Source organism: Heteronotia binoei, chromosome 1 (genome assembly GCF_032191835.1).
Source record: "Heteronotia binoei isolate CCM8104 ecotype False Entrance Well chromosome 1, APGP_CSIRO_Hbin_v1, whole genome shotgun sequence".
Classification (NCBI taxonomy): Eukaryota; Metazoa; Chordata; class Lepidosauria; order Squamata; family Gekkonidae; genus Heteronotia; species Heteronotia binoei.
The window spans coordinates 182266577-182279463 of record NC_083223.1 but is presented as its reverse complement, the minus strand read 5'-3'; the positions used below and the strand labels follow the sequence as shown (position 1 = coordinate 182279463).

At 43.5% G+C, this 12887-nt stretch overlaps 1 protein-coding gene across 1 annotated transcript in view; it reads left to right on the top strand.

The window, feature by feature from the left end:
- The first annotated feature begins 5180 nt into the window (after positions 1-5180).
- KCNK17 (potassium two pore domain channel subfamily K member 17) overlaps positions 5181-12887 on the top strand; it is a 45004-nt gene continuing 37297 nt past the window's right edge. The window contains exon 1 of the mRNA XM_060245009.1: positions 5181-5676. Within this exon, the coding sequence (XP_060100992.1) occupies positions 5416-5676 (261 nt within the window). The 5' untranslated portion in view covers positions 5181-5415. The remainder of the gene's footprint in view (positions 5677-12887) is intronic.

The window sequence follows — 12887 nt, the reverse complement described above, 5'->3', positions numbered from 1 at the left end:
AGAAGGTAACCACACCTGGTTTTGCAGTACAACATGGACTTCTGACCTGGCTGGGTAGGGTATATATGCCACTAAGACTTCTGCAGAGGGAGGTCTTGCAACTTGCCCATGATGTTTGGTTGGCTGGCCGTTTTGAGTGGTACAAAACCTTTCATTTGTTAACCTGTGAGTTTCATAGCACTGGATCCAAGTGGACATCATTCAGTATGTCAGATCATGCAATGTGTGCAGATGGGCAAAGGATCTTCTGGGAAGACTACCAGCTATTACATCCTTTGCCCACTGCTCTGAAACAGTCTCCATGGATTTTATCACACATCTGCCAGCTCCCAAGATCACACCTGCATCTTGGGTTATAATGGACCTCTTCACCAAGCTGGCCCACTTCATCCCATGCCCTGATTTCCCCTCTGCTTGTGAACACCTCACATCTATCTCCAATACATCATCTGGCTCCATGTACTACCCAAACACCTGATCTCAGACCAAGGAATTCAGTTCACTTCCCACTTCTAGTGTGCCCTGCACTTGCTTCTGAGTACCAATGTTCTCCTGTCTTCAGCTCATGTCCATCAGTGAGATGGCCAGACAGAATGGATAAATGCCATATTAGAACAATATTTATAGTGCTATACCAACTACCTGCAAAATAACTGGGCCACTCTACTGCCTCTAGCAGAATTCACATACAACAGTGCTGTGCACTTGTCCAAATGACAGATGCTGTTCATGGTGAACTACAGTCTCCACCCACATTTCTTCCCTTGGACAACTCCTACCTCATCTGTACCCTCAGCCAACAAGTTCCTACAGGAGCTACAAGCTCTCCATCAGGTCCTCTGGGAACACTTGCAGCAGGTCAAGCAAGCCTGCTGATCAAGGTTGCTGATTAAGGTCACCAGCCTGATTAGGACGTGAAGGTTGGAGATCTGGTATGGTTGTCTATGCAGCACATCTGAAGCCAACGGCTGCTGTAAAACTTAGATACGCAGGTCATTAGACCATACTGGATCACAGAACATCTTAGTTTGGAAACTCAGGCTGCAAGTCAACTTTTCAAGGCTGACTTTCTTGTTAATTCCCCGAGAGGCTCAGAGACTTGTCTTTTCACTCTGGTGCTGTTGGGAAACAAGTCAATAAAAGACTGGTGGCAAATACCATTTTAGGCTGGAGTGAGAATTAGTCTCTCTCTAGTATTTTGCAATTTGTTTTGCTTTGCATACTTAACAAGGGTCTTCCCATTCCATGCTTGGGGTGAGAGGAAACCTTGACACCCCCCCCACAAGAGGTTAAATAACTAGAAATATTGGTTCCCATTTAATTCACTGCAGAAAAGGGAAAACCTTTGGGATGCCTATCATCAGCAGTAGCCAACTGCTCCCCCCGCCTCCTCCAAGGAAAGCTGCTGAGCTGAAGTTATGCTTTGACACCTTAAAAAAAAAAACACCCTGCACATTTAGCACCTTCTAATTCCAATCTGAAAGAATTGTGGTCCCTCCAGCTCCCCTTTGGAGCACTGCCACTTCCAAAATCCTGATAGTGTGGTTTTGCAGGGCAAGAATAATCAATCTTAGTTCCCTTTCTAATGAAGCTGCAGCATCACTTTGCTTGTAGAACTGCATCTTGACATCATCATGGATGAGGTTAGCAATGGGCTGGCACTGTGAAATGTAAAAAGGGTTTTCTTGTTTTTTTAGATTCCAAGAGGACATGAACATGGAAACTAAAAACTAAGGGGGGGGGGGAGTTGAGGGAAGAGCACAAGAATGGTGGCAGGGGGGAATGCAATCAGAGACCTATGTGGAAGAACCTACATGGAGCTTTCTCAATTCTGTGCTCTCACCGAGGAGGCAGGAAAAGTGCTGAAGGAGAAGAGCACTCCCTAGTGATGGGGGTGGAAACTACAGTCTACTTCTTGCCTCCAGGGGTACACATATGGACCACTGGTCCATCAAGGTCAGTATTGTCTATTCAGACTGGCAGCAGCTCTCCAGGGTCTCGCATGGAGGTCTTTTACATCCTTTAGCTGGAGATTTTGGGAGTGGGTCCTTCTGCATGCCAAGAAGCTGCTCCAAGAAGATAGGAAAGAGAGATCCAATTGTCAGGATGCAAAACTGTCTAGTGAGAAATGTATATTATGCACACATAAACTCCTTGGGATCTTGTGAAGAGGCTATATTTATATTCTTCAGGAAGAGACCAAACTAAAACCTCTGAAACCTCACAGAACCTCCTGGTAAGACCACGAGCTACTGCATACTGCTACCTTTTGCAATAATGAATACTACAGGATACAAGGTTTGAGGCAATAAAACGCTGAGCCTTTGAATAACACATTTCTTGTCTTTTGTAGACTGGCAAATGAATTTACTTTTAACTGCAAAACTTTTGAACATGTTGAGAAGTTCTATTTAAATTTTATTTTAGAAATGCAAAAAAATCTATGAATGTATGTGGTTTTGTATTAATTCTTCCATTATATCACTTCCATTTTGATAATGTCATCATGGCTAATTTCTAAGGTGTATGAGGAACATATATCACAACTTTCACATGCATCCTCTAGCTAATCTAATTTTGCATTTTTGAAGGTCATGGTTAAAACCAAGATTCAAGTTGTGCTTTTGACAAGAGGAAGCTAGAAAAAAATGTGGTGTCTGACCATCTCACCTTTTTCTCATAAATGGTATGAGTTATGGAGTTGCTGAAATTTTCTTCACCTGCCATTGAATTGGTGCTAACAAATATCATACTCTCAGCCTAATCTACTTCACAGTCTTGTGGTGAGGATAAAATGGAGGGTGAGAGAACAATGTAAGCCACTTTAAATCCCAACTGGAGAGAAAGTGGGGTATAAATGAAATAAACAAATAAATAATAAAATAAATTATACGCATACATGATAAGTTAGCAACTAGAGTCTATGTTGACCCCTACTTGACTGCCAGTGGGCCCTAGCTGCATGCCATCTATTACCCTCATCCATTTATTCTCTCCTTCATCTGTGCAGTATCTTTGGGGACAGGATGCAAGGGAGGAAGAGCAGTCGGCACACTTCCCAATTCCTTTGGGGCTATTAAAAGGCAATTATGTTGTTGGGGGACAGAGCTGGATAAACCAATCCAATCATATAGATTCTGAGCAAACACAGATGATACCAGAGTCTGATGATATATTTTGAACCACCCAGTCTGGGGAAGAGTTCTGGAGTGTTTGAAAGCTTGCACACTGTTTTGTATCATTTTGGTTGGTTCTAATAAAGGATATGTGAACTGTGATTTGTATTTTAATCTGTAGTTCCTCATGTTGTGCTTTTGACACTATGCATCCCTAAACTGCTGTTCACATTGTCACTTAATTTTGTATTCCTATTCTTGTTGCATTCTTCACAGTATATTTTATATTGTATTTTGGCATTGTGGCTTGTATTGTTCAGTTTTGTACTCCTACTCTTATAGCATTATTCTTTCGGTACCCTATGCTGTATGATTCTCCTCCCCTTTCTTGCCCTTCCACTAACATGACCTCAGTTCCTATTGAGGATGTGGATTTTCACTCAAGCATTACTGTCGTGCGCCCTGTTTGTAAGCCTAGCTGCACTTCCTAGTGCTTCTTCTGTGTCAAGGAACACCTCTCTCTAATTCACACTGATTCACCCACAGTGGAAAGGTCATAACTCCATCTATTACATCTTTACTCCATTCTTCAAAGCAGCCTAGGACTTCATAATCCATTTTATCCTCAATTTAAACCAATCAGGTAGATTTACTTAGTTCATTTATACCCCACCTTTCTCCCCAGTGGAAACCCAAAGTGGCTTCTCATCTCCTCCATGTTATACCCACAACAGCCCTGATGAGAAGCTTAGGCTGAGGGCAGGAGTGGCCAAACTATGGCTCTGAAGCCACATGTGGTTCTTTCACACATATTGTGTGGCTCTCAAAGCCTCCACCAACCTGTCAACCAGCTGGGAGAATGCATTTAAAGTTGCTTTCTTTCCACCTCTCCCTCCCTTCCCCCACCTATTTGCCTTCCTTCCTGATCTCAAACATCTGATGTTCACGTCTTGCGGCTCTTAAAAATCTGACATTTATTATATGTGGCTCTTACATTAAGCAAGGCTGGCCACCCTGGTTGAGGGTATATGACTGGTCCAAGGTCACCGAGCCAGCTTCCATGGTAGAGCAGGGATTTCAGCTTTGGTCTTCCAGATCCTAGTCTGACACTCTAACTACTGCACTGTCCCAAAATCACCCAGCAAATTTCAGAGTCAAGAATGGATCTGAATCCAAGTTTCCACACACATACTACACAAACTAGATACTTTCAATATCTTCCCTCACTTGCACACTCTAGAAACAAGACTCACATCTTCATATACAGAAGAAAACATCCCCCATTTCTCTGGTACAGAACTACCCTGGATAAAAAGGTAAAGGTAGTCCCCTGTGCAAGCACCAGCTGTTTCGACTCCGGGGTGATGTTCACAACGTTTTCACAGCAGACTTTTTACGGGGTGCCATTGCCTTCCCCAGTCATCTACACTTTCCCCCAGCAAGCTGGGTACTCATTTTACCGACCTGGGAAGGCTGAGTCAACCTGGAACCAGCTACCTGAACCAGCTTTCACTGGGATTGAACTCAGGTTGTGAGCAGAGGGCTCTGACTGCAGTACTGCAGCTTTACCACTCTGCACCATGGGGCTCTTACCATGGATAGCCACCATCAAAAACCTGAAGCCATGGTCTAGAAATGCCTTTAGAGTGAGGTTCTCCTTAGTTGCCAACTTCTTGCAACATCCAGGGCCTTCACAGGTTGGGCTGAACCTGGGCAACTGGGTTAAATAGCTGAGGACTGTATCAGTAGGTGGATCATCAGGTTCCATTGCAGGTTAAAGCCATAAATCATTTTTTTTTTAATTTCTACAGAAGTTGCACAATGGAGTCTTTGCTAGAAATAGTGGGTGCTGCCTGAAAACAAACAAACATTTTATATCGACATTATTTTGCACAGTGGATTGGAGCATAGTTGCATTGTTCTTAAGTATTTGTACAAATGAGCTTGCATGTGGAACACAACATGATGAAGTGACAAGTGTAGTAATTAAGGTGATACTGGACTTTAATTTTGCTACCACATTCCTTTGTTATTAATAACTTCCTTCAGACTAAAGCCGTCTCCGTCTGTCTCTTTCACTTGACCTACTCTTGGATCCGTTTACACCCCTGCCCCGCCAGTCCCCTTTGGAAAAGCACAACTGCTCCCAATCAAGGCAGTAACTCGACTTCCCTCAGAAGCAACACCCTCGCGCTCCAGAGGTAAGTCGGTGCCGCCCTCACGGCCCCTTCGCTTTCCCCGCCTTCCTAAGCAGCCCAGCGCCGCCGAAAGTTTGCCCGCCGGCCACAAGAGCTGAGAGATGTGCTGCAGCGGCGGAGAAGAAGACTGTAGCAGCGGGACGCTGCCGGCAGCCGCTTTGCAGGCGAGGCGCCGGGGCATTCCCACCACGCTGCTGCTCCTCTGCGCCTATTTGGTTTACCTGCTGCTGGGCAGCGCCGCGTTCTACGCCATGGAGGGGCCGGTGGAGCGCGACACGGCGCTGAGGTTGCTGCAACAGAAGTGGCAGTTGTTGGAGAACCACACGTGCCTCGACGGGGAAGCCCTCGAGCGCCTCGCCGAGGTACTACACCACACAGGCCAGGGCGAGCCAGCCCAGGGGGAGCAAGCCGCCGGGAAGAATTCCTTGAGGGCGGGGGGCGGCGGCGGCGGCGGCGGCGGCGGCGGCGGCGACTCGGGGGGGGGGGGGGAGTCCCGCGCATGGTGGAGAGAGTTGGTAGGCTAGAGAATCCTGTGGTGCTTGCAGTTCCTCCCTCTCCAATTCCGAGTGGTGTAAATGTCGGTAGAATTGGAGATGGATTTGCGGTTTAACTCCTAAAGAGCCCTTAATTGGGAAGATATATTACCGTGGTGGAGAATTAGTTGGGTTTGAACTTTATTAGGCTGACTGGACTGAGATCTAGAAACCTGAGAGAACATCTTTGGAAGGCAAAGGGACGACTGGTAGGCTATCCCGCCCCCTCCCCCCACCACCACCATTCCTTGGTGAATATTTCAAAGGCTGGAGATAGGGGCACCACAGCCATTTGGAAAGAGTGGATGAGTGCCCTCGCAGTAAGGATTCTACCACTGGGAATCTCCTTTGGATGAACAGGAGACAGCCTTCAAAGAGAAGAAAGTCTCCGGTTGCCGGGTTATTTTGAAGTTTACTAAAGAGCACTGGTAGGGCAGGGTATGCTGGCGAGTTCCTTGGTAGCGCCTGCTAATTGCTTTGATTCTTATTCTAGTCTTTAAAGGGCTACAAGACTTGTCTTTCTTTTTAGACTTTGCTCTGATCCAGCAAGGCATTTATTGTGTTCTAGTGCAAGAATACATAATTGGGGTCACTTAACACAGATCAGTTGAAACAAAAAGGAGTCTTGTGATTCCTTAAAGACTGATTGGAGCATAAGCTGTTTGGAGATTAATAATGTCTGAACTCTAGGGAAATCCTGTATGTGCACTCTTGCCTTGTAAATTTAAACCAGTTGTGGACCACAGGGGTAGTTAAAATGAAAGACCAGGCAGAAAGAGCTGGTAATTGGAGCAATTAGCCAGGAGAGGGTGAAGGATATTCAGAAGGTTTGAACTGGGACTCCAGATAGGTTTAGTTATTTAATGAGTTTCCTATGGATGAATTGCAGCTTTTGTTGCTATGCCTTAAAATGAATTCCAGTTTACAATACTGGATGACTTATCATAAGCAATTTAGGCCTGGTTTACAAATCCTAAAAGGAGGTGGACTCCTTAAGTGACAACTACACTAGGCCAGACTGAAAGTGGGGGCTTCACCTTTTTGAATGCTCTAAATGATAAGTCCTATATATGGAAAGCTAGTAAAGTAAGAAATAGACTGCTGTAGACCCTTTTCCTGCTATGCTGATAATTTTTTTAAAACGTTCAGAGTTTCCTGTATGTATAGGAAAGGAAAGGAAAGGTCCCCTGCGCAAGCATCAGTCGTTTCCGACTCTGGGGTGACTTTGCTTTCACAACGTTTTCATGGCAGACTTTTTACAGGGTGGTTTGCCATTGCCTTCCCCAGTCATCTACACTTTCCCCGCAGCAAGCTGGGTACTCATTTTATTGATATACTTAAACATACAGACACACACTTTTTATACCCAGAGGTAGTCTGGACTATTCTACCACCTCATTCTGTGCGTGATTGTAAGCACCTAATGTCCCACATAAACTCTGCCCTTGTATGTGCAATGCTAGAGGAAAGGAAAGATTCCCTGTGCAAGCACCAGTCATTTCCGACTCTGGGGTGATGTTGCTTTCACAACGTTTTCATGGCAGACTTTTTACGGGGTGGTTTATCATTGCCTTCCCCAGTCTTTTACACTTTCCCCCCAGCAAGCTGGGTACTCATTTTACCGACCTCGGAAGGAAGGAAGGCTGAGTCAACCTTGGTCCAGCTACCTGAATCCAGCTTTTGCCGGAATCGAACTCAGGTCATGAGCAGAGAGTTCATATCACAGTACTGCAGTACTGCTGCTTTACCACTCTGCGCCACGGGGCCGCTTTTGCAAAGCTAGAACACCAGCACAATTTCTAATCCCAGCTACAGGTCTCAGTCATGCTATTGTACTGTATAAACCCATGCACTGTTTATGCTCCTAGCAGCAACATCTTCTTGCTGATCCATCCCTCAGGGAGCTCAGAATATATTTGGGCCATTCACAGGCTTTTTAAACCATTCAGGCCTATAGCCATGGGGGGAGGGGGGGCACTGCCCCCCTGACTTCCAGGCAGGGCCCCCTTACTGGGAGTAAGGCCTGCTGGGATGCAGCCAGTGAAGCGTAATCAGTGGCAGCTGGATCTAGGAGAGCTGCAGTGCTGCTGCAGTGCACTGAGCAGGGCACAGGGCACTGCAGCAGCAAAAGCAGCAGGCAGAGATGAGGGAGATGGAGGAAGCCATGTGGAATGGGCCATGGGGGGACAGATGGAGCTGTTGGTTGCAAAGTGCCAGGGTGGGGGAGAGGGAGGTGGAAGACCCCCCCCCACTTGCACGCAATGGGAAGTCCCTTCTTGACTCCAAATTTTAGGGTTGGCTGCCTTGATTCAGCCACTTTCAGAGCCTCCAGCTTTTCCCCCTACCCCATAAAGCTTCTGAGAAGCAGCAAGCCCTGCAGTGGATGAGTAAGAGCGCCCCCTGACTTTTAAAATCCTGGCTACGGATTTTAAAATCCTGAAACCATTTGCTCAAGTTTGTGGAATGGCTTCCTGTTAGTGATTAGAAGCTAATCCTCATGAACCACATTCAGAAAATCATTCATCATTGTTTGGTTCGGGAGCTACTTGCGCTAAAGATGCTGGCAGTTGGAGTTTGGCAGTGTTTTATCTTATGACAGTGATACATTGTTCTCATTTTTGATTGTTTTCATGAGACACTTTGTGAGCTGCTGTGGCTCCCCTTTTTGCAGGGTAGAAAGACAAAAGATGTAAATATTTTAACTAATATATAAATTCACTACTAATGAACAGTTTAGTCATAAAACTGTGGATAAGTGCTTATGTTGTTTCTTTATGTTGTGTTTGTTTTGTATCTCAGCTGGGTTCAGTGGAGGGAGGCTGGATTAACATTTCCAGTTTTGCTCCATTTCTCCCATTGACAGCCATATTAGGGGACATAACATGGCCCATTAATTTTCAAAGCTGTTGATACAGACAGATGTGCGTACCACACAGTTGTGGACTTGGCAGAAATCAAAAGAAGGAGCAGGGAGATGGAAAAAAAATTCCAGTGAGGCAGACATGCTCATCTGCTGCTGCAAAAGATTCTTGTGGCATAGTGTCGTCATTTTAGCAGCTGCAATGAAGTAAATTCTATTGTGAAAGTGTACATAATTTCTTTTTTTTAAAAAAATCAGTCATGTAGTTGTTATTATGTAGTTGTTATTTCCAAGTTTAGATTTTCCTCATTCTGAGGTATCTATGAGTGCTTGTGGTAGAAAACCTTAGACCAGGGGTAACCAAACTTGCTTAACGTAAGAGCCACATAAAATAAATGTCAGATGTTTGAGAGCCAGAAGCAGGAGTGGAATTCTAGCAGGAGCTCCTTTGCATATTAGGCCACACTCCCTGATGTAGCCAGTCCCTCAAGAGCTTACAAAAAAGAGCCTTGTAACCTCTTGGAGGATTGACTACATCAGGGGTGTGTGGCCTAATATGCAAAGGAGCTCCTGGTAGAATTCCATTCCTGGCCAGAAGACATGAAAGTCAGATGTTTGAGAGGGAGGGAGGGAGGAAGGAAAATAGATGGGGGAAGGAGCAGGGAGGGAGAGGTGGGAAGAAAGCAATTTTGACTTTAAATGCATTCTCCAAACCATCCGACATGCAAGTGGGGGCTTTGAGAGCCACACAATATGTCTAAAAGAGCCACATGTAGCTCTCGAGCCTCAGTTTGGCCATCCCTGCCTTAGACTGTGAGTATAGTGAGTCCTATACTCACTAAACAAGGAGTAAGTAGGAGTTATTTTTGAGAACTTGCCCTTATCTTGTTAAGACTATTTACTGGGAAAGAAGGCCTTCCCTAATTTCTGCCAGCTGTTAATAAATTAAATGAATGTGGACCTTTTTGGATGATCTCTTCAGGTTAAAAGAGGCTTTTGCACTCAGTAGCCAAAGTGAAATGAAACATAAAGGTGTTAAGCCATGTTTTGTATTTCACCTCAGTTCTCCTGAATTGAATGTTTTTCTGTGATTATTGATATGCCACCTAATGTGTTCCAATGGCTTTGCAAAATAAACACAGAGATAGCACTTGCAACGTAAGTGGAGTTATAGATATGATGCTGTACATGACAATAACAAGCACTGGCATAGATCAATGAGGAAGGATAAGGGTTATAGCTAGTGGATCAATGAAACTGAATTGACAATCCTTTTGCTGCTGGTTCATTAGATGATGCTGGATTGGCTCAGCAGTTAGGGTAATCTGGAGCTATATAATATTCAAGTACTTTGTATAATTGTTGGCTTCTGATGTGTTCCTGTGGCATACTGTGGTTTAGCCTTTAGGTGACTCTTGCTCAGTCTTGCTCATGTTTGGCTTGATGGCTTCTTTGATCTCTTTGGTTCTGTTGTTTCTTCCACACTAGACAGCCTCTGAAAACCTGCTATAATAACTGTTCTGATGACTAAAGCAGAGGAAGAAGTTGAGTGGAAATATTCTGCACTTCTTTATTGATTCTGAATAACCTGAACCTGAAAATGAAAATTATTTTATGAGAAAATACTTAAGATTCCAGAAGCGTCCTATGAGTTACTTATCTTCAGGTTGCTTTTTTCAAATGCCCTTCTGTTAGTAGTTTTATAGTTAGTAGTTTTATAGGCAATTGTACATTTCATTCCCACCAACATCCTTTGTAAGATGGCCTTCTGAGTCTTGATTCAAAAATGGCAGCACAATATCCACCATTATTATTTATGGAGAAAGGAAAATGGCCTTGCAGGAAAGTAATATGTGTGCTACTGTTTATCCATTTTTGTAAAAAGGTATGTGTTAACACATATTAGCAAAAGAGCTAGAAAAGTTTTCCCTTTCTATAACACTGAAAAACTCTTCCTTCAAGGGTCTAATGCTATGATAAAAAACAAAAAAGGAAAAAGTTTCTCAAAACGGAAGATACTGCTGTATGTGTGTGTGTGGTGGTGGGGAAACAGCTAGCATTTGTTATTTCTAAAAGACCAGGAGAAGCAGTCCTTCATTAGATTGTCATAGTGGGGAAGAAATCTTGTATAAAGCATTAGATTCCATTACTGATTATCATTCACATCATAACCATTGTTGACGTCCATAGTATGTGCTATTGCATTTTTTATGGGAATATCTCATAGCTGCAGTATTTGGGGGAAGACGCATAGTTTTCCAGGTTCAAAATGTTCCTCTTGTATACTGAAAAAATTAAGTATGTTCATAATAGAGGTGCTGTCTTGAGAGAAAATATTTTTTTATTGCATTAGGAAAAGATTGTGTGGAAAAATTCTTAAGAGATTTTTTGTCCCTGAGCAGTGATTAGCTAGTCAGACCTGTTGTTTGTTACTCTGTGGGGTATGAACGGGCATGTCTAATAGGGTGGATGTATTTATCTGCTAGACAGACATAAATGTACATATGTGGAAATGAAGACAAGTAGAAGTAGGAAGCTGCTGATCATGGATATTTATTTTGAAGAATCAAGATGTCACATGTACAAGTGAAAGTCAGAAAAAAGGAAGAAGCATTATGAGTCAAATCAAAACTACTTAGCCAAATGCATTCAGCTGCTTCCCAGAAACCCCCCTCCCCCGCAGAAGTTCTCCCCATTCTTCCATCTGAGGTCTTTAAGCAGAAATGGTAGAGATGGAGTGTCATAGATTCAGTAGGTATCCATGCATTCCTGTATTGAGCCAGAGGGCTAGACTAAATGACTCCAAGATTCTGTGATTTTTATGTAGAGCTTTTAAATATGCAAAGTATTTGTTCTGCTGCTACATCAGTTCTCTTTGAAAGTGTAAAAATCGTGCATTGCATTAAAGCTTGGGCATCTTGCAGTTCCCTCCTGTATACAATATTAGACCAAAGATCCTTCTACATCAGCAATTTCTAGCCATAACCAGGATGTTTTCCACATGAGGAATGACTGGTTTAGTTTCTGCATTGCCACTGTGGTTGCCAATACAGCAGTAGTGCAATTTCGACTTGGCAAGTTTCCCTGCTCCAGTTCTCCAGTTTAGGCCATGTCCTCCGCCCCACCTGTGCTATCAGGGCTTTTACCTTTTAAAAAATCAGCTTTTGACTCATAATTTTATAACAATCTGTTTAATGTTGCTTGAATCCCAGCTTTCATTTTAAAAAAATAAGTCTGTAGCTCCTTCCATTGTGAAATGTACCTTTCCCATTATATTTCTGCAGCGGAAGCTTGGAATTCAGATAATCTGATAGATTATTACAATGTTATGCTGATATTCAATTGTCAATTTAAAGCAAAAATTAAAAAAAAACAGAAGAAGGGGCAACAATAAGGACAGAAAAAAATGACTGCTGTCTAGGCGGGACTGGGAGAATGTGAATTTTCCCACTCACACAGCAGCCATCCAGGCTTTGCTGCAAAGTTTGCCAACACTTCTCAGCAAAATATTTGGAAAAAGTGGAGAAAATCTATGGAAGCCCTGGGAGATCAGTGAATGTACCACAATGCTGTGGTAAAGAGGGAGGAAACCTGCTTCCCAAATGCATCGAGCTTGGTTTGAATAATCTGTGAGGAATTGGCCTGGTTCTCAGGCAGAGGTCTTCCCAAGTTCTTCTGAGATTTTCCACCTGGTGGCACTTTATGGAATATGGAAGTTTATATATGTAGAACATGGTAGTAAATCTCCAAGAGTTTGGAAACAAGAACATCAGGTAGAAGAATCTCAAACTGATTACTGCTGTAATTTCACAACAGTGCTTATAGGATGTCTACTCTCTGCTGGTTGACCTCTATTATGTACATAAGTTAAAAGCATATGACATCAGTTCATGTTACTGGGGCACCCCCCCCCCCACACACACACACAAAATGATCTCTTGGTTAGCTGTAGCCCTCTGACTCAAGACATATTTTTAATATGTTCCTTGGTATTAGTAGTATGCTAATACTTGCTCTACTGACTTCCTTCCTGATACCATAGCATAAAAACTAGCCTTATTCATCTTCTTTTTGTACCATGTTTCAGTGAGTGCACTCTGTCACTGTGCATAGTGTAAGCCAAAATGCCCTCAAAACGAGGATGGGGAATTGTCAGGTGGGCACCTGGCTTAATAAGGAT